This window comes from Candida margitis, assembly GCF_024628925.1.
Source record: "Candida margitis strain CBS 14175 chromosome Unknown scaffold14, whole genome shotgun sequence".
Classification (NCBI taxonomy): domain Eukaryota; kingdom Fungi; phylum Ascomycota; class Pichiomycetes; order Serinales; family Debaryomycetaceae; genus Lodderomyces; species Lodderomyces margitis.
Window position 1 is genome coordinate 90143 of NW_026261739.1, and position 25366 is coordinate 115508.

The following is a 25366-nucleotide window of genomic DNA, read 5'->3' on the forward strand; positions in this document are numbered from 1 at the left end:
TTACTTTAAAAATAAAGGTATCTGAACTAATGATGATTTTAAAAAGACACATATTCTTGAACTGAAAGGGGCTGTCTTTGTATATGAAGAGTTCCTAGCGGAGCTTGTGAGCAATTTTACAAATTTTCTATCTAATATCTCTCCATAAAGAAGGGTGGTTGTACTCATTGCAGCCATGGCGTCATGAGCTTAACCAGGTATGATTGGGGCCACTGAAGCTTGCGCAATTATAGACAGGTAGAAACTGATGCACCCTCAGTGGCTATTTGATCCAACATTAAGCAGCTGTTTATTTCCAAAACTGATACCCATTCTCGTATTGTGGCCTGCACCAACAGGAAAATTGGCCTTGAAGGTAGAAAAGTCGATAATCTCAAGGTTGGGTACTAATGTATGCCTTCGATTCCCAAAGTGCTGCTGAATCAATCCAAGTTGAAAATATGATGCACAACTTTCGCTAAAGTTTGACACTTCTGATATCAATTTTCACCTTTTTGGATTAACCAGTGTAATAGGCTATGTAAAAGGCATCAGTAAAAGCTGCTTATGAAGACTAGCTTTATTTCTTCTTACATAGAGTAAGTAGCGTTCCCTTCTGTGAGTTAAAAAGTAACTTATTATTGCAAAAAAACTAACTTAAATCCTGGAGAATAAACTGGAAGCTACTCCAATGCCTCCAATTTAACAAACATTAGTCCGAACTGCTTATATCTCTCTTTCAACTCAAGTGGGGTAGTAGTATTATTGAAAGTCTGGAATTTTAGGTGGTGACATCCTGCATGTAACTATCATAAATGTAGAACAAAATATCCAAGTCGATTTCAAGGCGAATTCTTCAAATTCCAACTAACCCATTAAGCCCCCAGAACAAGGATGTCAAGTAAAATCAAAAGCAGGAACAGACTACTATCGTCACATAAGAAGTCACTGTTTACAAAATTATCAACGAAGGATGAGTTGTTGGTTTTAAAATATCTGATGGACCGCCCGAGCCTACCTATATATTCACTTGAAGATCCATCCAGAAATGACGTTCCCGGCTCCTCAAAAGGTAATGGAGATGGAGTCAAGGACTCTTTTATGTTAACGTATCCAGACTATATACCATGGAAGGACCATACCCAGACGATAATGGGGAAACGGTCTCCAGATCATCAGGAACCTGACAATCATAATTACTTGAGTAAAGGCTACTTTGAAGCTCCCCATGTTGGTAATGAATACCATTCGGGTAGAAATTTGGTCCTGGCTACCTTGTTCAAGTCTAATGAAAACTGCTTGTCTATTGTTAATGAATTATCACAGTACCTCACGAATGCATACCGGACAAGAAATGAGAATATAAACAAGATACGATTCAATTCGGGCCACTTTAAGATACCTCAAAAGGTTACACTCACTGCAACTAAAAGAGAAAACTGGCTCAATGACTTAAGCAATCCAAATATGCTGTTAAAGAAGATTGGCGAGAAAATTCCTCATGGTATCAGAAGTAAAGTTCTTATTGATTCGCTTTGCACAAGGTCTACGCCAATAGACAGAGCATTGTGGTTTACAAAATGCGTCTTGTTTAGTGAACTTTTAGCATTGAGGCGAAAGTATCAATCGAAGTTACCACCAGACTCCAGTTCGCCGGAAAAGTTTGAATTGCATTGGCTACAAGAATGGACTCAGCAGGTCGCTAGCTATGTATTCAAAATGGCACAAGATATCATGCAAACTACTGATGGTGCAAAGAAGGACACCTATATGAAAAAATTGGGCTACCTTCGAGAATTGATTCTGTCCTTGTATGTGGAAACCTTGTTGGACAAGACCTACTTTCTCTCATTAATATTAAAGCCACTTAGGGATGGATTTCCGACTGATTCTGACGCAGTTAGTGAATTGATAAAGATGCGGCAAAGTGATGAGGCGGAAGATTATGATGCTTCTATTCAAGAAGATCTACAATGTGATATAAATTACTCTCAGCGGTTTGGCTCATTAGTCTGGATTAAAACGTTCTGGAACGACATTATTGGTATCGACTACTTGGCAAAAGAATTAGGTGAGCTGTTGTTGCTCAACTACTTCTATATAACAAAACTATCGCAGTACCCAAAATGGTTCTTACCTGAGCACTTGAGAGACAATTTAACAAAGTCATTTAGTGACATGGTGGTTTTCCTTTTCAAGTACAACACAAACGTTTTTGTTATCCCTAATAACTGGGCTATAACTGGGGACTCGTTGGCGACTATATTGTTACAGGAGACGTTTACTATGCATTCGAGCGAGCTGAAAAAGATCACCGACCAACTTGAGTTGATCAACTATAGAAACGAAAGTTTAATCATTAACATGAGCAAGCATGAAACTGCTGCAGAGTTGTCAAATAACAATGGCCCCCCAAAACCCATCGTTCCAGTCTATGGAAATGCGCAAAATTTTAGCAGCGATAAGAGATACAGAGGAGCAATGGGCGGCATGTTTAAGGTCTTGCAGGATTTGGATCAACTTCGATTCAATGGGAAAATTATTCAACGATTGCAACCTCGCTTAGGTAATCAAAACAATGACAATTGGAAACAAATTTTGAGAACTGTACTCTTCTGGTGTGTTTCTCCCTGGCGATACAGCGAATTTCAACATGAAAATATATTGGTTGTGTGCAATTTTTTGAAAAGAGCTTTATTTGCTCAAGCCGACAAGACGACAAAAGTGGAACTTGAGAACGAAATCTTGGAATCTATATTTGTTATTATAGAATCGGAAAGGGGATTGGTTGACAGCAACAAGCTATATATTTTGATTAATGAGTTGTACCAATTAAAGATTGTTACCATAGCTTCTTATATAAGAAAGCTAATTGCTTCAGGTGTTTTTTACACGACACCGGGCGAACACTCGTCTCAAGAAGATGGTGGTACTAGCACTCAAAACCACCTTCAATGCTTGATGAACCTTCCCGTCTTAAACAACAGGCAATGTGATAGTATCTTACGAAAATGGACTACCGATGGCCCAGATTTCAAAGCCACATTTGACTTGATGAAAGGTCAACTTCAATCAGAAATATTAGACAGGGTTTTCACCAACAGGGAAATCATTCTAACTCATCAATTTGAAGACAATTGGAACTCACTTCGAGTTGGATTAAAGTTCTTACTCGTTAATTGGTTGACAGACGAGTTCAAGGAGAAACTCACGTCGACACCAAAACTTATTGTGTTAACACCGGATGCTCTATCAAAGATGTACAAATTTTATGCCATTTCGGATAATCTTCCCGTTTTTTTCAAAATTGTTGTCCAAGCAATCCTCAGGAATGAAAGCAGAATGGCAATCTTGTATCTCGATGGACTTTACTTTATTTCAAGATTGATTATGAGACATTTCAAACTCATAAAGCAATTTGCCGACTCATCCAACAGACCTACTGTTGCAAATCTTTTCCGCTTAGTAATTCAGAGTTACAAAGATTTGTGCCAACGAGAATTTGTCTTGTATGATTTTCACCAAGTTTGGAATTTCGTTGATTCGGTTACTGAAAAGGACGAATTGCCTTGCCGGAAACGCAAATGGGACGCTAGGTCCAGTGCTCCTCAATTTGGAATACAATCGGTGCGAAAAGATACTTATGAAACACCAATGCAAATACAGTCGGTTGATTTGGCACTAGACCACACTCCACGGTTAACAGACGCCTATAGCTCAGATGATTTCAGAAACGATTTAGCAGCATTGAGGTCCCTGAAAACTATACCTTTAACTGAGGCTGAGGTGAAGGAACTTAAAGGAATCGTGGGGGCTGATGATCCCGAATCCTACTTAAACAATTGGTTTCTTAAAGTAGATTCAATTTCTGAAATTTTGGAGGTGGCTATTGTAAAACTTTGGAAACACCTCACAATTGGTGTTGACATAGATAAGATGAGTAACCTCATTCGATCCGTTTTGCTTGATGTTTTGAATTCAGATCGTGGATTAAATCGGAAGGTCCTCATGATCAAAAAATTGATAATATATGATATAATTTCATTCTGCGATTTTGTTTCACTTATGGACTCAAACAAAATGGATGCTGACTTGTTGCTTCACCAAATGTTGTTGGAACCCAACTTTTCGGATAACTCAGAACTAAGTGCTTCACAGTATCAACTTTTCAATATCCATGTACACTTTTTCAAAGACAAAAACAAGCAGCAGTTTACCAACTTGTTTTTGAGTGGCTTAAGAATAGGAAATTTGCAGAGCAGCGGTTATTTTATTGAGCATAGAGAAATGTTGAAGCGGTATTTGAGCCAAAATCTAGTTACCCATGATCAGTATATCTTTAACGAGCTATTTGCAAAGATAAGCCGAGAAGATTGCTTCGAGTTGTTGAATCTTTGCTTACATCGGTCAGGAAAGACATCTATTGTGTCACTTTCTGATTTTGAAAAGAATATAGAGGAGGTTAATGAGTTTAACCTACCATTCTTCCAAGCGTTGCTTTGTGTTGTAGCAAGAGCCATAGATACTGAAGACAAGGCTGCCACAAAGGCTAGATGGGAAGAATTCATTACAATCTTTTTAAACAAGCCTCGGTCCATAGAATCACCTGAAAGCTTCATATTTGGGGGTTTGTTCTTTAGAGTTCCTTGGGAGCATAAATTGATAGTGATGGAGATTCTCGAGGAGAAAATCTTTACTCAGACCTCCATTGACAATACATCAATAACATTGTCGGTAAACGGAGTTGATTTATCCAGGATTATTACTGGATTTCTTGATATATTCTTGTCCAACGCGGTTAGTACCGTTGACTCACCTAGGTCATTTATTACTAACTTTACAGAGTTGTTAAGCAAAATAGAGCATATCATCAACAAGGAGATTCCTGATGAATGCCGCAGCACGCTCAATACCTTCTTGTCGATAATTTTAAAGGTGCTTATCATACATAAACCTTCCCTTTGTACTTTCATCGCAACTAACCTTAGCGATGAGTTGGTTAACACTTTTGTGAAGAAATTGACTCATATTTTGAATTCGAGGTATATTAAAAGTGAAAATGAAAAATTGAGAGTGCTCTTTCATGATCTTTTGCTTTTAATGAAGAGCTCTGTGACTGAGAAAGTTACAGAATTAGTTGAACAAAATTTGCTTACTTCGCTTGGATCGCCAGAGCAACAGAGTCCAGGTGGAAATCGGCACAAAGAATCAACCATGGTTGAGCTGACTGCAACCACATCTCAAGTGCAAAGGTTATTTGACATTCCTGAACTCGATAAAGAAAACCCGTTCAAGGGTGATTTCAATGATGGATTGGTAAGCTGTGCGATAATGCTTGGCAAGGAAGATTTGGTCCATGGCGGAGACTCCAATCATATTAATGATAATAACCTCAAATTACAGATTCCAAAGTCGGATGCATTAAATATTCCTGCCTTTGTGGGAAACATTTTAGGCAACGAGAAAACCGAGGATCAAGATGGCGCAACCTCGAAAGTTTGTGTTCGCCCTTTCAAGGTCAGAAGCTACGAGTTGTTAGAAGATACTAGCTACTCCCTAAATGATGGGTGTATTAACTTGCTGTTGTTTGACGCCTATGTGGCAAAGGCAAACCCCCCATAGACAAGAAAGTTTTGTGTTCCTCTCTCTGTATAAATTTTGAATAACCACATTAAGTTCGAGAAATATCTCTTTGTGTAATGAAATTGTTTGACGTGGAAATTTGTTTGAACCTTTTTGTTTTTATTTTTCTTCTTTTTTGGCATTCGATACGTGAAGGTTCTGTTCCACTACATTGAATTGAGTCCAACGAGATACTACTAGCAAAGAGATGAATCGAGAGCAAGAACTTGATGAGGTATCGAGTGTTTCCTCTGAAGTTGGAGAAACAGTACCTCTCCAGACCATACCCCTGATCATTGAGTCGAATTATTCCGACCTGAGTGCAGAAACACAAGTAAATGACGGACAAAAGGCCAATCAGCAAGAGAAGCCTGGGGACTTGAGCTTCTTGGCCAGCGCAAACTTCTCAACCGAGTCCTTAAACGACAGCCCCCGAGATACTGCTTTTCAATTTGGCAGTGTACAGATGAGTCCATCGGCGAGAAAGTATTCAAATTCTTCACTCAGCAACTCACCAAGATTATCCCATCCGAGCCAACAATCGAGGTCAAGACCTTTATCGGCATTCCTTTTGGACTCGGGAAACTTTATTGCTGAGGATGAGAATGCGCTAGCGTTTGATAACACGCCGAGGTCCAGGGACTCCTTCACTTTTGGATTAAAAGCTGAACACAGCCCCAGTTATCATGATCGGGAAATTCTGCAATCACAGCCGTACTCTGCGCTGCTGAACATTCGTCCCCCTTCTCCAACGAGGTCAACTTCTCCTGTTAGGACAAACAGGCACTATAGATCCAAATCACCGGTGAGAAGATCTTCATCTCCAAAGAAACTGAATCCTTTCAACTTCCAACCGCAAGAGATAATGCTACAAAACAATACGTCAAATCAATCGTTGCAAGTAAAGCCTGCACACAGAAAGGGTCATAAGTACAAGCACTCTTCGATGTCGATGAACTTATTTCAAGAACCACCCCCAATGAGTGCAAATGAACAGCAGTTGAGAGCAATCCCTGACCTGTATCCGGTACCAAACTACAAAGAGGCATTGGCATCTGTCAGCAAACATCAAAAATCGAGACTATTTTGGGCATTGGGCCATTTTAGTTTATCTATTCTCATATTTGTCATTGGGTTCAAATACGGATTTGGATCGCTATCTACATTGGCCCATTTAGTATTCTATGACTCTTTGGGGTCTTTATTTATTGTACTAGTTGATATTATGTCAAATTTTGAAGTTTGGAATAGCTCTTCAATCGCTTATCCTTTTGGATTGGAACGTATTGAAGTATTGGTTGGGTTTGCATTAAGTGCCTCGCTTTTGATGCTTAGTTTTGACTTGTTTAGTCATTTCTTTGAAGAATTTATCTTGTCATTGATATCTCATGATGAGCACCTGGACCATGAACACTTGTCGCATCATGTACACGAAGGACAAGGAAATTCAACTGCTAATTGGATACCTTATGAAATGATATTGATACTTACGCTAGTGGTGTCGTTAATTTCCTCCAATTACATCCTCGCTTACGATAGAATAAATGAAATGTTGACCACCAATGAAAGCACTGCCAAGAGTAACAGTTCAACAATTGGAAATATTCGTGGGAATGAGAATACATTGAATCTGCGTGTGTTGAAAGTTTTGGAAGTTTGGAGGAATTATCCTACCCATATGATTACAGTCACTTATGCATCGTTTCTCATCATACTTCCATTGATCCCGGAGACTTTTGTTAAAGAGTTGGCTTATGATGTGAATAAGTGTGCAACCATACTAGTGGCATGCTTGTTGTTTTACAATGGTTGGAACTTAGTCAAAACATTAGGCGGCATATTACTCTGCTCATTTCCATACTCAAATTATGAATACAACGTGCTAAAGTCTAGAATCAAGCAAGATATTTTATCATTGGAATTCTTTAGAGAGGGGTTCCTGATTGACAAGCTATTTATCACAAAGTTTAATTACCAATTGTACGTCATTGGAGTATCGATCAACATGAAAGGTGCCGATTCGGATGAAGAAGTGCGAATGAGGTTTGAAGTAAACAGAATTATACACCGAGAGATACAGCTGTTGGATAATGGTAAGAGAGCACACACATTAGAGGTTACGATTGACATTAATAGATTTTAAAGTATAGGATTTGTGTATACACAAAACAGATGAAATTTTTTTACAAATACGGTAATCCTTCTGACTCATTAACCGCGATGATCATTTAAGCTCCTCATGTTTTTTCCGCTTCTAAAATTGAATGTTTTTTTTCCACTTCTTTCTTTTCTTTCCAATAGCATTTCCATTGAAGATATTCAATCGTCTTTCTACGTACCACTACTCCAAAATATTGCTTACTGCTGTGTTATGTTGAGACTTTCAGCTTGCAACAGATCATTTAGGTGCAGTCCCCAAAAGAGGGGCTTCTTAGCTCCCATTTACAACTATTCAACAACTTCAGAATCATCAACCAAATCAAGACCAGTATTTCATGAAGTTTCCGACGCTACTGAGGAGTCACACACGGGCCAATTTATAAACAAGCTTTCTAAACCATATACCGTTACTACTTATGCTCGTCCGAACCTCGTTTTAACTCACGGCAAAGGTTCATACATTTACGATTTAGAAAATCGAAAATATATTGATTTTACTGCCGGTATAGCAGTGACGTGTTTAGGACATTCCAATGAAGGGATAACGGATATATTGAAAGATCAAGCAGAAAAGCTCATCCACTGTTCCAATTTATATTACAACTTGCCAGCGGGTGAATTGGCCAGTAAATTGATTCATAAAACAAAGGAGCACAACGGGTTACACGATGCTGCCAGAATTTTTTTGTGTAATTCGGGAACTGAAGCCAATGAAGCAGCTTTAAAGTTTGCTAGAAAGTATGGTAAGTCGCAAGGTGGAGACGCCAAGACAGAATTCATCACTTTTGCCAATTCCTTCCACGGCAGATCCTTGGGCGCTTTGTCAGTGACACCCAACCCTAAGTACCAGGCTCCTTTTGCCCCATTGATACCTGGCGTTCACGTCGCTGAACCCAATGATATTCAAAGTGTAAAGAACTTGATTTCCTCAGAAAAGACATGTGGAGTCATAATCGAACCCATACAAGGTGAAGGTGGGGTCAACTCAATGGATGAGAGTTTCTTGGTAGAATTGAGAAAGTTGTGTGACGAGCACGATGTTTTGCTAATCTATGACGAGATACAGTGTGGGTTGGGCAGATCAGGTAAGTTGTGGGCACACTCGTACTTACCTCACGAAGCTCATCCAGATATCGTGACTATGGCCAAAGCATTAGGTAATGGGTTCCCCATTGGTGCTACTATGATTACGGAAAAGGTTGAAAAGGTGCTCTCTGTAGGGGATCACGGTACAACGTACGGTGGAAACCCACTTGGAGCTAGAATCGGGTCATTTGTCGTAGAGGAAATCACCCAAGAACCATTTTTGCAAAATGTCAATGAAAAATCTGAAAAGTTTGTGTCAAAGTTGAACGAGATTGCCGAGGCTCATCCTGATAAAATACTAAAAGTCAAGGGCAAAGGTTTGTTGTTGGGCTTGCAATTTGCCGAAAACGTTGATATAAACAAAATTGTCGAAAAGTGTCGGGAGAATGGGTTGCTAATTATAACAGCTGGAATGAATACTATCAGGTTCGTACCAGCACTCAACATACCTGATGAGGCTATAGTAGATGGACTTGCTATCTTAGAACATTGTATAAAACAGTAAAATCATGGAATGGTAGGAGACAAATTGCCTACACCTGCTCTTATTCCTACACACATAAAGGAAAGAATGTATTCCTTTCAGTGGCTTCTCTTATCACCCAGTAGCACTGTGTTCCTCCATTGAATTTGTAAACTTCCCCATGTGGCTCTTCCTGCATAAAACCAAACAATAAAAAGAGAGAAAGTCGGGAAAACGAAAAATAAAAATAAAAAACAAAAAACAAAATTTTTTTTTTATTTTCCCGACTTTCAATTTGGTACGTATGTATTTGTGTGTTGATATATATTAAGCTTATCTACAATCTTCAATTCAACAAGAATATTGACTAAAAAAAACTAGAGCAGACCTAGTTTTCTTACGCCTAGTCCACATATCCAACTGGTTTGTATTGAAGCAGCAAAGTGTCTACAGGCTTACTTATAAAACACCATATCAATATCAAGTTGGACTCGCCATACGCTCCCCAATCTATCTTATAGAGTTCCTTCAAGGATTACCACCACTCCCAAAATTTCCTACACCTGAATGACACATGACTATACCTTTCAATATACCCATCTCTGATCTCGACTTTTGTTTAGAGCAGCTATTGGATCATAAACCTCCAAAGATCTTGCCTTCTGGTACGATACAACAGCTTTGTCATATGCTAAAAACGCAGCTATTGGATGCGCCTAATATCTTGTCACTACAGTCTCCTATTTCGGTCGTGGGAGATATACACGGACAGTATCATGACATGTTGGAGATTTTCAAAATCGGCGGATCCCCACCTAATACCAATTATCTTTTCTTAGGAGATTATGTGGATCGTGGCTATTATTCTGTGGAGACCATTTCATTATTATTGGTGTTGAAGCTTCGGTATCCCAATCGGGTAAGTCTAATAAGAGGTAACCACGAATCTCGAACAATCACCACAAACTACGGATTTTACACTGAGGTATTAAACAAGTACAATGGGTCTGCTGATGTATGGTCATACATCACCGATTTGTTCGACTACCTACCTCTAGGGGCTACCATTGATGGCACCGTCTTTGCATGCCACGGTGGTCTTTCACCAAGCTGTCAACAGTTGGACCAGATTAGAGCCATAGACCGATTTCGCGAGATCCCTCATGATGGTATAATGGCCGATTTGGTGTGGTCCGATCCTGATGTTGAAATCACCGATTTCAAATTGAGCCCGAGGGGTGCTGGCTACCTCTTTGGAAGCGATATAATGGATAAGTTTTGCAACGATAATAGCTTGTCTCAAATGATTAGAGCTCATCAATTATGCAATGAAGGGTATACAAGCTACTGGAAAGGAAAGTGCTTGACTGTTTGGTCAGCACCAAATTATTGCTACCGATGTGGTAACAAGGCAAGTGTATTAGAGATCCTACACACGAATTATGGAAGCAAAAGCACCGATGATAAAAATGGCGCTGAGCCTAATGAGACTAAATCCACGAAACATCCATCATTTAAATCCACTATACAAGTTAAGCAAGGTGTTTTACCAGGGCAATTTTTCAATGTATTTGAAGCATCGACCGAAAATGATGAGGATACTTTGAATGGGAAGGGAGTCAATGGAGTGAATTTGACAGACTCGGACAATGCCAACACTGACTTTTTTGCTGCATACTTCCAAGAACGTCCTAAACGTCAACATGTTGACTATTTCTTGTAGGAAACTTATGACCTTTGATAGAATGAGCATTTTGCAACTCCTGTACCCTTTTAATGATTAATCTGTATTATATATGTTGTACTAATTAGAATACGAGTGTGTCCTTTTTCTTTTTTTTTTTACCCGTAATACAATTCAAAGTTGAATCCATCGTGTATCTCGTAGTCATCTAATGAAATGTGGTCCTTGTAGATTTGATGTCCTTTTCTTAATATGATCTTTTCGTACGGAGTTCCAATCTGTGCTCCAAGCACTTTTTTCAAGTCACCAATTGAATCTGTTGGCAAACACTTGACCTTAATCTTTTTACCTAGTCTGTCGTTTGCTTGAACTTCAATCATTTTTAACACTTATTCGAATGGTTTTGGAGCTATCAGATAGTGCTTTAGTGACAAGGAAAACACACAGTAAAAGATGGTTTGCTTTTTGCAAGAGAATGTTTAAAGCAAAAACAAAAAATAAAACAAAAAAAAAAAGACGAAAATCTAAAGCTCAGATTTCTCGGATTTATTTGAAAGTGTGCCAATCAAAGATAGATTAAATATAGAGAAGTATCTACATCCCCTTGTGATCTTTAAATCTCGATTCCATTTGCAGCCTACTTCGAGAAACGCCTATTACTCATTATGTCAGACAATAGCTTAGCTGTATTTGAGGATGATGAGCATCCTGACGTCTCACCAAACAACACAACAACACAACAAGAAATGGAACATCAGCATCTGCAGCAACAATTCCACCCTCAGCTATATTCCAGTCAAGTGGCACATTTACCAGATTCAGAAACTGGCTCCAGCAATATAGACGATCCAACGATAAGCGCAAAGGGCAGAAATTCTTTCAGTGATACACAAGCGTCTTCGTCAACACAACCAGTGAGGAGACCACCATCGTTGATCCGTTCTCAAACGGTCAATGGAGCAGTTCCAATAACAACAAAGGATCTGCACGTGAAACGATCCCTAAGTTCTGGGTACAATAAAGCAAGTTCAAGACCAGCTGCCAGCAGCAGCAGCAAGGTCCATTATCCTGGTAGTAGTACGTCGCCAAGTAATACGAAAAAGACCCATGCCATAAGTGCTAACAGTCCCGCTGCAGTCAGTAGATCTCCCAGCAGCTCAATAGTGAGGACAAGGTCAAGCTCCTTGACTAAAACGCAGCTGCACCCACCCACTTCGCAGTATTTGGCCCAGGAGAAGACGTACTTGAGGAAACTAAAGAATCAATTTGCGGACGATTACTACACCAAGGGTATAACAGGTGCCGATGAGGAAAGTAAAGACTCATTGGATGATGAGGAAGACGATGAGGGTTACGACTCGGCATCCAACAACGGAGACAATGCAACATTATTGGCTACAATTGACGATGACAAGTACCAAATCGATTATAGCATGGCCCTTTCATTAATGAAAAACTCCAATCTCAATTTCAAGAAAATATCGAATCTCCGGACAGACTCTACAGATGATCCCGCTGTGGTTGAAAGATTGGATTGGCAGTCTATGTTGACCTCGGTATTGACTGGAGATGTGGTACGGTCAGAAAAAACCAAGATCATAAACACCCATAATCCAGATAATCCTCTCGAGAGCTATGTACACTCAACTTTTAAGGAGAGCATTTGGTTTGGAATTAGAGCCAAAATTTTCAATAGAACAGAGGATGATCAGAGGAAAATTGTAGCATATAGACGGACATTGGTGGGGCAGTTGATTGAAGATATTATGCAATTTGAGGTAAACTATGATGACTCAGCGAAGAACCCGATTCGAGAGCAGGTCAAGACGATTTTGGATAGGTACGACGAGGCATGCAACCTCTGGAGAACTTTGGAGGAAATGCGCAGTGACAAGCCAGCGTGTCGGAGCGAAGAATTCCAGAACAGAATTGATGCCCTTACTGCTTGGTTGTCGATTACCGATGCGATTAAAAGAGAGACACAATCATTGAGGGTATGGATTGGTAATGATGAGTTGGATATTACCAAGTCACCAGTAGAGGCCCCTAGCCGGAGTTCTTCTGTATCCAATAGCAAAATTGTCAAGGAAATATTTGACGAGGATAACAAGTCGCTTGCAGAGAGGTTGATGAAGGAAAAGGACGTGCATACCATATTCAAGAAGCGTATCTTTAAGCCATTATCGCCATGGATGATTAAGTCAAAGGATACGTATATTCGATTAGGGAACATGTTTGAGATTATGAAGCTACCGGATTATCTTCACGATTTAATTCAAATTTGTATTATTCCTATGAAATTGATTAAAGAAATTATAAACGTGAGGTTGGGATATGCTATGAAATTGCAGAACCCGACTTTAATGATGATTGATCAAATGCTTGATGATTTACAGTCTTATATTACTATCGCATTGGAAGTGAAACTGGGGGTTCAGCAGTATAAGGAACCAGATCCTCAAAAAATATGGCTTTTGAGTGATTTGTTTGATGGCGAGGTTGCCAATTTTGATGGTGTAATTCTCAGATGCATTCGATACTTTTTAGTATTGTTCAACAAGAAATTGTTAGATAGCTCTAGGTCACAAAACAGTTTTAGAACATTTAAAGAGCCAGAGGAATTGGAAGAGGTGTGGATTTTCTTGCAATCCTTGGGTAATTACATTGATGGAGGAGGTGCTGTTGTTGCTGAAGAGATTGCATTGTTGACTCTGCGATTGAACCATCGGCTCTTGGCATACTTTAACCATTCTATTAGATTGCCTCCTCATACCGAGTCATCGCAGGACTTAATTCGTTGGTACAGCTCAACTTTGGGCAATTTTGGTCAAATAAGACGTAAGTTGGCCAGGTTCACTGGAGATATATCGAGATCATTCACAAACTCGTTGGTATTTGAGCTACCTGACCAGCCTCACCAGAACAATACCAAGACCTTGCTTGATGTTTTGAGGACAACGGACCACTTTTTAGTTTACACAAATACCATCGAGTCTCAGGGAACCTACTTTTTTGCCAGCTCCGATCTAGCAGGAAATGAGCAGGAGATTTTGAAAATAATCAATGGGTCCTACGTTGGTCTAGACCCTAGTACAAAGAAATCAAATTTTACCGAGTTGCTGAACTTGCTTCAAAGCTCTTGGAACATGACTGCAGAGATAAAAGAAGATCCTCTGAAATATGGATATATATTGGCTCTTTGTCCAATGAAGCCCATCGTTTGGGAAGGTGCTGTTTTCAATGTCAATGTTGACTCGGTACCCACTACAGAGTTGAAGAATGGTCAATTGGCACTCATCTCCAAGGTACCACACTTTGAATTGCACACGGTCAGAGACAGGTTTTTAGATCTTGTTAGTGATGTTTTAGTTGTTGGCGGTGGCATAAAACCAGTGGAGCAGCGATGCTCGTTGTCAAAAGTCCATTATGAGTTGACAAAAACCAATAAAGCATTCTTTCGTATGAGTTTGTCGGTTTTGGACTCAGTGAAAACTGTCCTGAGCAAGTTTAAGCAGTTGCATACAACGGGTGATTACCAAACTGTCATCAACAACTACTTTGTTTTTGCTCGTGACTATGGGAAAAATGCCGCGCGTAATCTAGATTCATCGCGCAAGTCTGCGGTTATTATGAAATTGATGCAGTTGGCTATCGACTGGGTTAGTTTTATTTGTGACGATTGTGTTCCTACCGATCGAAAAACGTTTAGGTGGTGTGTTTTGGCCCTAGAGTTTGCTATGGATATGACTCGTGGGTTCAACATATTGTTTCTAAATGACGACCAGTTTAGCACGTTGAAAGTTAAAGTTGCAAGATGTATGTCTTTGCTTATCTCACATTTTGATATAATGGGTGCAAGGTCTAGTGAAGCCGAAAAGAACAAGCTATTGAAATGGACTTCGCAGAGACAGAATATTGCCAATTCGCAAAATGACGATTATGCATTCAAGTTGTACCATGAGGAAGTGATGCAAGAAATTTCAGAGATTGAACAGTATAGATCCGAGCTCCTGGCTGAATATCAATCAGTGGGTAAAGTGATTGACAAAAGCGATCTGGAGTACCAATTTGTCACATTATTGGCCTCATCATTCTCTAGTGTTTCAATTAGATGGCAAAAGGGTAAATACATTGGTGGAGGTACTTTTGGACAGGTGTTTGCGGCAGTCAATTTGGATACTGGAGGTGTGATGGCAGTGAAGGAGATCAGATTCCATGACAGTCAATCTATCAAGGGTATTGTTCCACAAATTAAGGAAGAAATGACAGTGTTGGAAATGTTGAACCACCCCAATGTTGTGCAATACTTTGGAGTTGAGGTGCACCGTGACAAGGTCTACATTTTTATGGAATTTTGCGAAGGTGGGTCACTTGCCGGACTCTTGACGCATGGTCGTATTGAAGATGAAATGGTGATTCAAGTCTATACATTACAGATGTTGGAAGGTGTGGCATATTTGCACCAATCAGGAGTGGTCCATAGAGACATCAAACCCGAAAACATTTTGCTCGATCATAATGGAGTCATTAAGTTCGTTGATTTTGGCGCTGCCAAAGTCATAGCCAATAGTGGCCGAACCAGGGTCTCAACTAAATCGATGCGCCCTGTCACAGGAACCGATAATCAAAGCTTGAATTCCATGACAGGTACGCCAATGTATATGTCCCCTGAAGTGATAACTGGTGCTTCAACTGATCGTAGTGGTGTCGTTGATATTTGGTCACTAGGATGCTGTGTGTTGGAAATGGCGACCGGTCGTCGACCATGGGCCAATCTAGATAACGAATGGGCTATTATGTATCACATCGCTGCTGGACATAAACCACCGTTGCCATCACCAGATCAATTGAGCGAAGAAGGCCGAAGATTTATATCACGATGCCTTGTCCATGATCCTGCAAAGAGGCCCAGTGCTGTCGAGTTGTTGAATGACCCATGGATGGTTTCAATTAGACAGATTGCCTTTGGTGGAAGTGGATCGGAGTATAGTACACCCTCGTCTGAGAATGGAAACTCAAACCAGTCATAAAGATAAAGCTTATATAGAGAGGATTTAGATAAATATTGATCATCATCTTTTGATTTTCGTTTTCAAAATCCGTCATTCATTAATAACACTATGTACAAATCTCTCTGAATTTCTTTCATATCTTGACCTCCTGTTCAAATAGCTTGGTAACTTCTTCAGTTACATCTCCCTTGATATTCACTATTCCGGCACTTTGATTCATACTGATTTCAAAATGAGGATAAGCTTGCAACAAATCTTGCTTCAATTGATGTAAATCACCCTGCACACGTTTAATCTCGGTGGTGATCTTGGTGTTTTGGACCTTTTTGTATACGGGCCAGTGATGGAATTTGGTTTGGGCAATGTAGTAGTTCTTGATGCCAAAGCCGTTGTTGGGCAAGTCGCGATGCGATATCGAACTTAGTTCCTGGAATGTGTATCTGGCGAGTTCAGGTTTGGGAACTTTAACACGTAGTGCTAGAAGGGTTGGTGTTGGTCTCATTGGTGTATGTAGGGAGTCTCTGATTAATCCCAGTTTGTATAAGCTTTGTCTCTCAAGCATTGAAAATTTTTTGTTTGTGTGAAAAATATTTGTGCCTTAGTACACGACTTAAAATATTTGACTGCAAATGGAAATGATATAGTGGACATCTAGCCAGGGGCCAGCATAGCTTAGCTAATGTACTTGGCTCTTTGAGAGCATCACTTACACCAAATTCTCTGAACTATAAGCATTATTAATCAAGTTATTTAATAAATATATAAGACTGCTTAATCCCCTCTACTTAACTGCCTCCACTTTTTCCTTCCAAACACCTCTATTTTTGTCCATCTTTGGTTCTTTTACATCATGGTCCCGGTGCAGTTCACTATGTTGATCAAGGTCAGCTTTCTTGGCAAATGACTCGCCACATTTTACACAAGCAAACTCCCGTTCGTGTATCTTCATATGTTTAGTCAAATTGGAACTTTCGCTAAAGCTCTTGTTACATCCTGGCCACTTACATTTGAGAGGCTTTTCGCCAGTGTGGACACGATTATGAATCGATAATGAACTACTTGTGGCAAACCTTTTCCCGCATGTTGTGCATTGGAAAGGTTTCTCTCCTGAATGAATCCGTAAGTGTTGATCAAGCATTGACTGCACGGCAAATGAAGCGCCACAAATGGAACATTTGCAGGGTTTGTAGTTTGTGTGTATGTGAATGTGGCGATAAAGCTTCTGCCGCTGGTTAAATATCTTACCATTGTGTCTTTCGCACCCTACCCAATTGCAGCTGTATTTTGATTTACCTGATCCTATGTGGTCATTAATTATATGGTGTTGCAAGCCACATTGAGATTCGTGGGTGGCATTACAGGGTATAGGTTTGCCATCTTGGTCTATGCCAACTTCCCATTGGCACTTGAATTCAGGCCCTTGAGCGCAACAAGCAGCTTTGCTGGAGTCTTTGCTCTTTTTCTTTTTGGGAAGGATTGACATTGACGTTATGTTCAACTCGTGTTTGATACTAGCGGGTGACTTCGTAGTTGTTGGTGACTTTACAGCTGATGGTGACTTTTCATTTGTATTTACACTTGCAGTAGACACTGGGGTCAACACGTTTGGTGAGTTTACTATAATTGCTGGATCAGTATTATCAGATTGCTTGTGGGACTCTAAATGTTGAAGCAATGCATCAAGGTTTTCATCGGTGTAATTACAATTGTTCCATTCACATTGGTATGAAGTAGTTCTTTGCAAATCATGCTCTTGCTTTATATGGTCCCCAACTATATGGTTCATAAAATTATCGTTGTTCAACTTTTTTAAACAGTGCTCCCATTGGCATGGGTACTGTAAAAGTGAGTTTGCATCATCCAGTTTTGATGGTACTGTGAGAGCACTCTTCTTGTTCATCATGTCATGGAAATTATTAAACTTGATGATGAAATCGAAATCGGACATGAGTTTTTCGTCATTGTAGACAGAATCAGGATCATTTGGGATAGTTGTGTGGAAACAGGATTGGTGAATATGATGGTGGTAGGTCGACTCTTTGGCATCTTCAGGGTGGCATTCGTGGGGGAAATGTATTTCAAAATCATTCAGCGGGTTACGTTTGGTCTTTTTCGCTGCTGGAGGATTTGGTCCCAAGTCATTAGCGATGCTCTCCTGAGATGACAAATTTTGATGAACGTTACTAATCAAATCCTCAAAAAGGGGACGTTTTGCAATCTGCAAGTCGCAAAGATTATTCTTTTCTGATTCTGGTAAAGTGCCCTGTGCATGATGGCAGCTTGATCTGTGGTAATCACTAGCTCCATTCGGAGACAGGTGGCAAACCTTGTAGTCATTGCACTTTGGGTCATCACAGCACAATACTATGTTTTCTTTCAGTGTGTCCTCTTTACTATTGTATTGATCGCAATGTAGTCCTTCATACCCTCGTTGACTTTTGAGAATAGGCACGCAATTCACATCGTTGCAGCATTTTTGGGTCTCCAAAAGAGGCACACAGTTGGAGTCAGTGCAGCACATTTTACCATCTTCTTCTACTCCTACTTGACAACAGTTTCCATCATTGATGAACTTACTGTCGTCACAAGCTAGGTAGAAACAGTCGTCCAAGTCATCACAAAATACATCCTTGCAAGTAGCCACATCCTTGAACTCTGGACAAAATGTATCCAACAGCAGCAGCGACACAGCTCCATTCTGTAGTGTTGATGATGAGAAATCAGGCGCCAATAAATTTTGGGTTTGGCGATAGTGATGATCGTGGTCATGGTTATGTATATGTCCATGTATATGAGTGTGATTTTTGTGCTTGTGTATATGACCATGGACATAGCCATGGGTGAGAATTGGAGATTCAGACGATATACCCCTTTCCAACATCTCTGCCAACTTACTTTCTGGGATTGAAGGCAGTATTGAAGGAAGCACTGGCACAGTGTAATCTGGTTGACTCATGGGTGATGCGTTACTGGTAGTTGTGGCACCAACAATAGCCTTTATCAGTAGTAGATTTGATGAGTTGGTCAGAAAGTTTGACTGTGGTGATGGGCTGATCATTTTTTGAACGAATTTTGTCTATAAATAACTTCTTGACAGTAGTAGCCTCTCCATCAATTGGCAAGTAAATAAAGCAAAGGTAGGGAGAAAAACTTTTCTTTTGTTTTCAACAGGTTTTGTAGGGAGAGTTGGCTAGGGCTTCTTGCAACAATGATTTGAACCTCTCGCTTATTTATCCAACAAGTATTTAGTCATAATATCGTTTTGAAGGATATATTATTCCCAGTATAAAATTTGCAATCACCTTGGTGGTTATATATTGTTTCTTTTTAAAAATGAGAAAGAGCGGGAAAAAAATAAAAAACAGAAGTATAAAAATAGACATATGCACGTGATCAGTGACAAAGTATTGGTGACATGTCGAAACATATTGAAAATAGACACACGTACGCGGTATAGGGCTTTCTTATATAGCCATTTTCTTGGGCTCTGTTGTTTTCCTCACTCGTTTCTTTCAGATGCTTATGGTATATCCTTGATATAGAGTGTTTACAAGAAGCAAATAGTAAAATAAACAAATCTTATTTTTCCAGACCAAGATTTGGCACAATTTCTACTCAAAACACCAACCACCGGTACATACGCTTTTGGAGTAGGATCTGCAAACCTCAAGAAAGAATTTGTTTTTGTTAAATGAAGTAGACCCGATGTTTATAATAGAGATAGACGTTTGACTGTTGGTCAACTAACTCAACCATCCTGGCCTGTAGTCTCGCGCAAGCTTATTCTGATTAGTTGTTTAACCCACAAGTCGTCAATACAAAAAAATTTGAAAATCGATAGCCGATGGTGATTCCTAAGAGCAGCAACCACAGCTTCTCCAATTAGCCCCGCTTTATACCTTGCTCTCTCTCTCTCTCTCATTCTTGTTGTTTTGGTGATCGACGATGGCGGATGCGGGTGGCTTACATTGTTTTTAAAACTTCATCATCGAAATCGAGACAAATTGTAAACAAATAATAATACACAAAATCATATAACAATACAAAAGAAAGTTCAATATTACATTACACATTACAAGATAAAGAAAAGGATATCATTCCTCTTGATCAAGTTAGATGGAAACATAATTAAAATAAAACAGGACACATTACGCGATTATCCCGTAATGTAACGATTTGATTACAAGTTTGCTTCAATTGTCGCGTTTAATGTGGCTTATAGAAAAAGGGTGTACAGTAAGTACAAAAATAAGCGCCTGTTTTTCTCACATTGAGGCGCCACTAGTGCATATGGTTTCACAAAATTACTCCATCTAGATGAGCATTGGTTCAAACGTATGGCAGCACTGGATGCGAAGTGACTCTGTGCATTGGCACTATACTAAAGAAGGTTAGTCACCCTGTGTTGGCAAACTTTTTAGCCCTTAAAACCACATTGTTTATCTTTTGTAAGCATTTTTTTCTTGAGTCAAACAACAACACCACAAGTTCCCCAACAATTTTGCTTAGTCTGCAATAAAAACCTTCTGTTCGTAAAGACAATAAACATTTTCTTACGTGACTCTTGTTGAGAGGGTTTCAATTGGTAATTTTTGCATTGTTAAAAAGTTCTTCTAATGTTTATTGTTTATTTTAGTTATGGTGTATCTTTGTGGCAAATTCTTTTCCTTGGTTAATGTTGGCGTTGGTGTTGGCTTTGGCGCTGTTGTTGTTCTTATAATTGTTGTTGAGATCTTTCAGACAGAGACAATCAGTTTTGTAAAAAATAGGCGTAAAACACATAAACCCCCGACGCTAGCATTTACCAGCTCGTATCGGATATGACATTAAAAAGGAACAAAAACAGAACACTTCTGAGTTTGCTTATATCAAGTAACATTCTTCTTTTTTGGTGCATCACCTGTTCCGGGTTAGTATTAGCCACATGATTTATGAGTCTTTTCCCTTTTTCCTTTTCCCTAACCGACAATACGACGAATCACAACTGTGGAGGTATTGGTTATGATTTGTGTTATATGTGTATATATACGGGTAGTGGTGACTATTTACTTTTTATTGTTTTAAAAATGTAGTACTTTATACATACACAAAGTATCATTACTTAACTAAGTTATTTTAAAATGGTATTTCCTAATTAGGATGATTGGATTGCAAAAAAAAAATAATAAATAAGGGAAAATTACATAAAATATCAATGTCATTTACAGATGCCATCATATAAGCCTGTTTTAAGAGTCTAAGTACCGTAAATTTCGTATAAATTGCTTTCTTTTTATATATATATATATATATAATTTAGAAAATTTCCCAGACGCCATTCTGTTTTTATCTTTGGAAGTTTCGGAAACGTCAAACAAATCACATACAATTGGATAGAGAATAATATATATATTAAATTCCTTTAAAAAAAATCCTTCCACCATCTTGCCTAACTCAAGAGACTACAATATACCACCACATAATGCTCTTTAGGAGGAAAAGCAAAGACTCATTGCTGAGAAAGGATTCACTGGCATCAATCAAAAAGTCACGTAGTGCAAGAGATCTACTACTGAAGTTAACATCTACACCGTCACAGTCCAAGAAATCACTGGAGAACAAGAACGAGTTTGAAATTATCAGACCCAAGTTAGATCTACCTTTAAATTTGAATCAACCTTATCTGCTACACCAAGAACCATTTACTGTTCTAACTCCACGGGATGACGAGTTCCAGAACCAAGATCTTATGACACCAATTCGGCAAATGACGGCAACACCAGAAATATCGCAAGCTCCACCACCACCACAACAACTACAGTCTCTGCAAACACAACCACAATCGCATCAAAGAGTAAAAGCATTATCAACGATAATCGATTTCGAAAACGAATCGATTGTTGAAATGTACACCCCGAGAAAACCAGTTCACATACAGAATTCAATTCGTCTTGATTCAGCATGTGCCATTTTGGAAAAGATTAGCTTAGGTGATGATAGAGAAACTTTTCCAGAATATGGAGTAATAAAACCTGAAAATGTCAACGATGACAAAGAGGAGGCAGCTATCAACCAAAACAATTCGACATTTGAAGCCGACGACGGTGATTTGACTTTTGATGGTGTATTTAGCACTTCTACATCGTGTCGAAACTCACCCTCCAAAGACCCATTTGATAGTGTGTCACTAACCGAAACTAATATCCAGATTTACAAGAGAATGCACCGCAAGTCGAAACATAGCAGTCTACATTTTCTTCAAAACCCAATTGAGTCTCCGACGAAACCACAAAGGCCTCAAGTCGCATCAATACCGTTACAAGCTGGACTTGGAGAGGAACATGATGATGCCAAAGATGTTGAATTGTACCAATTGGAAATCATGTTAGTGCAAGAGAAACACAAATATGAGATGAAGCAACAACAAAGGGCCATGGATCATTTACAACTGCAATTGGAACAACAACGCGCCGAAAATACTCATTTGCGCAACAAGTTGGCTCAGGTGGGCAATGATGCTAGATTACTTCCTGCATTCAAGTGGAAAGAACCTGCCAAAAATAAAGAGGCCAATCACCACCACCAACACCACCACCACAAGGTTACATTCAAAGATGACGATGCTGGCTCATTGGTTTCGTCCGAGGAATCGATCATGAGTTTGTATTATGACGAAAGAAAGGTATCAGGCGCTTCGACAGTCTCCTCCTCAACCAACAGCATTAATAAAGTGATATGATTTTAATAGTTGCTGGGTCGATTACCATCTCTGGTTCTTTTCCGTTCTTTACCACGTATTTATAGCTTACAATAATTTTCTAATAAAAAATAATTCTCAATTTTACATAATTTGCCACTTACTACTCTAAAGTACTATATACCTAAAGTTCCTTGATATCATTTTCATCAGCAACCAATCCCATCACGACAAGGAACATATTCAAATTATTCAACAAATTCTGCTTCTTGTACAAGTTTGCTAGGTCTTGATTATCAATGGCTTTAGCTCTATTCATAGCACCAAAGATTTCGTCTCTAACTTCATCAACTATAATTCTTTGATGACTTAATTTACCACCCAATGATAAAGTTGCCAAAAACTGCCAAATGTAATTTTCCTTCGACGACCCATCATCAACATCGACAGGGTGCGGTGGGAAAATAGCAGCGATTCTCGATTCTAAAGCGGTGAATAATTCATCATAGCACGATGTCCACTCTGATAAGTCAGTAGCTGATATTTGCCCCTCGCCAATAATCAATTCAGCACGCGATAACAATGTAGTGAGAATAGTGAGTCCAATCTTGGTTGTTGATACAAAAGATACATTGTTGTGTTCAATCAAAATGACCAACAACCCAATGATTTCATTAAACTTGAATTCCAGCACAGCATTGATCAAAATTTTGGAGAATGTCAATGAATATGCATCAACTAGTTTCAAGATGTTTTCGGGGACCTTCTTGTCAGGATATGTTGTGTAGGAGCCATATTTGATTACAGACAAGTTTTCCAAATTGGACATGACCAAGGTTGTTATTGTCAAGATCTGTTCACGGCTCAAGAATTTGAAAAGACGAACCAAAACCTTCAACATCTTGTTGTAGTTCAAACATTGAATGAATGGATTAACCTCAGCTTCATCATCACCCGAAGAAGACGCTTGATCTAAAACCTTCATCGATTCCCACAACTGTGTCGTGTCAACATTTGGTGAAACTCTAGATTCACTTTCCACATTCATCAACTCTGAGATGATATTTTCCAAAATTGCAAAAATATCCTTACGTGAATATCTCTTTATATCTTCTTTCTTGGCATCGGAAGCACTCTCGTTCTTCTCTCTCTCCGCTGCTTTACTAATAATTTCCAATTGCTGTCTTGGTTTCTTTCCACTAGCAAATGAAATTTTACCCAAGGCACCCTCTTTTGCATATTGGTTAAACTTTGGTCTTCCCTTGGCAACATGGACGGCCTTTTGTACTTGCTGCTGCATCCTTTGCAACGCGACATCAGCTCTCTTAAAGCGTCCACCTAACCTATGACCACTGTGATCTAAATAAGCTTGCGCAATTGAGTTATTCTGTTGACCAGGAGCTGTCAGAGGAATACCATTCACCACTTTTGGATGGATAACTTTATAAACTTGTGCATAAAAATCTTCATTGTAAGGGTCTTCAGTAACAATATGGGACAATTGAAATCTGGTGACAAAGTCCTTGTCCCTTGGGTTCATAATTCCAGAATACTTCATGATCCTCGACACTTTTTCTAGTCTCTTGGCAGCTTTGGCTTGCTGCTCTGGTGTAAGATCTTGAAACTGTTGTTGCGTTGGTTGATGATTGTACTGTCTATGTTGTTGCTGTTGTTGCTGTTGTTGCTGTTGCTGCTGCAATAAAGCTTGCTGTTGGTGAGTATGATGAGGTTGCTGCAATGCTTCTTTACCTAAAACTGGAAACTGCGACAAGTCTACTTTCTGAGACCTTTGCTGTGTCGGTTGTGCATGGATGTTCTTATCTTCATGGGAAGTTGAAGGTGGTTGTTGCCTTTGAACATTTCCTTGTGTCGGAAGCTGAGGCTGAGGCTGAGGCTGAGGCTGGTGTTGTGCAACTTGTGGTGGCTGTTGACCTTGAGGAATAGACTGTTGTTGCTGGTACTGTTGCTGGTACTGTTGCTGGATATGTGGTGGTAAACCTTGCAATGGTGGCAACTGATGAGTAGGTGCACCTCCAGCACCACCAGAAAAGCCATAAGGAGGCTGCATATAACCTCCAAACATGTAGCCATTAAATTGATTTGGGGGTGGCATCATGCCAGGTACTCCATAATTCTGAGGCGGAAACAGTCCTGGTTGTTGATTAAAGCCTTGCTGTGGGATACCTGGTTGTTGCAGTTGTTGCACTTGATCAATGACAGTTAATTGAGCTTCAATTTCCTCCAACGATAATATCTTCTTCTCTGACTGAGGTCTAGAATCATCTTGATGTCTTGTTTCATTATCCCCACTGCTAGGAGCATTTGAAGTACCCCAAAGCTCTTGCATAAACTCATCATCATTCACCGGGGCTGTTTGTGCAGCTTGTGCGTAGCTTCTGGTTTGAGCTGGCGCTGAAGAAGACTGGTGGTTGGTACTTGGCTTCGACTCATCATGGCCAAAAGCAAAATCTTTTCTAATTTCCGCAACACTAGTTCCAAAAGTTTCGGTGTTGAATGCATCGTCTTCTTCTAGTTCACCCAATCCATCGTAGGTGTTTTCGAAATCGTAGACTTCATTGTCTTTCCCACTCTGTGGTGGCTTTGTCGGGTCAAATCCAAAAAATGACATAACGTGATCAATGAGTTATACGATTGAGGTTTCAATTGATGATTATATCTGAAGT

General features: G+C 39.5%; 8 protein-coding genes across 8 annotated transcripts; 4 read left to right on the forward strand and 4 right to left on the reverse strand. All coding sequences in view use genetic code 12, as the record gives it.

Annotated features, from left to right (window-relative positions):
• Positions 1 to 873: 873 nt before the first annotated feature.
• CANMA_000424 (SRB8) lies at positions 874 to 9352 on the forward strand (the record flags this gene model as incomplete). The annotated part of the gene is made up of 3 exons (XM_051816490.1): positions 874 to 5513; positions 5803 to 7694; positions 8037 to 9352. 3 exons carry the CDS (start codon positions 874 to 876, stop codon positions 9350 to 9352), a joined length of 7848 nt encoding a protein of 2615 aa, XP_051673941.1.
• A 532-nt stretch (positions 9353 to 9884) lies between these two features.
• PPG1 (putative serine/threonine-protein kinase) lies at positions 9885 to 11033 on the forward strand (the record flags this gene model as incomplete). Its single annotated transcript, XM_051816501.1, has 1 exon — positions 9885 to 11033. The coding sequence occupies one exon, from the start codon at positions 9885 to 9887 to the stop codon at positions 11031 to 11033; it is 1149 nt and encodes a 382-aa protein (XP_051673942.1).
• A 119-nt stretch (positions 11034 to 11152) lies between these two features.
• Positions 11153 to 11374, reverse strand: CANMA_000426 (ubiquitin-like protein; the record flags this gene model as incomplete). Its single annotated transcript, XM_051816512.1, has 1 exon — positions 11153 to 11374. One exon carries the CDS (start codon positions 11372 to 11374, stop codon positions 11153 to 11155), a length of 222 nt encoding a protein of 73 aa, XP_051673943.1.
• A 285-nt stretch (positions 11375 to 11659) lies between these two features.
• SSK2 (mitogen-activated protein kinase kinase kinase) lies at positions 11660 to 16024 on the forward strand (the record flags this gene model as incomplete). The annotated part of the gene is made up of 1 exon (XM_051816523.1): positions 11660 to 16024. The coding sequence occupies one exon, from the start codon at positions 11660 to 11662 to the stop codon at positions 16022 to 16024; it is 4365 nt and encodes a 1454-aa protein (XP_051673944.1).
• A 115-nt stretch (positions 16025 to 16139) lies between these two features.
• IMG2 (mitochondrial 54S ribosomal protein mL49) lies at positions 16140 to 16508 on the reverse strand (the record flags this gene model as incomplete). Its single annotated transcript, XM_051816534.1, has 1 exon — positions 16140 to 16508. The coding sequence occupies one exon, from the start codon at positions 16506 to 16508 to the stop codon at positions 16140 to 16142; it is 369 nt and encodes a 122-aa protein (XP_051673945.1).
• Positions 16509 to 16787: 279 nt separating this feature from the next.
• On the reverse strand, positions 16788 to 19064 carry CSR1 (Csr1p; the record flags this gene model as incomplete). Its single annotated transcript, XM_051816544.1, has 1 exon — positions 16788 to 19064. One exon carries the CDS (start codon positions 19062 to 19064, stop codon positions 16788 to 16790), a length of 2277 nt encoding a protein of 758 aa, XP_051673946.1.
• Positions 19065 to 21467: 2403 nt separating this feature from the next.
• On the forward strand, positions 21468 to 22724 carry CANMA_000430 (uncharacterized protein; the record flags this gene model as incomplete). Its single annotated transcript, XM_051816556.1, has 1 exon — positions 21468 to 22724. One exon carries the CDS (start codon positions 21468 to 21470, stop codon positions 22722 to 22724), a length of 1257 nt encoding a protein of 418 aa, XP_051673947.1.
• A 142-nt stretch (positions 22725 to 22866) lies between these two features.
• CANMA_000431 (uncharacterized protein) lies at positions 22867 to 25311 on the reverse strand (the record flags this gene model as incomplete). The annotated part of the gene is made up of 1 exon (XM_051816567.1): positions 22867 to 25311. The coding sequence occupies one exon, from the start codon at positions 25309 to 25311 to the stop codon at positions 22867 to 22869; it is 2445 nt and encodes an 814-aa protein (XP_051673948.1).
• Between the last annotated feature and the right edge of the window lie 55 nt (positions 25312 to 25366).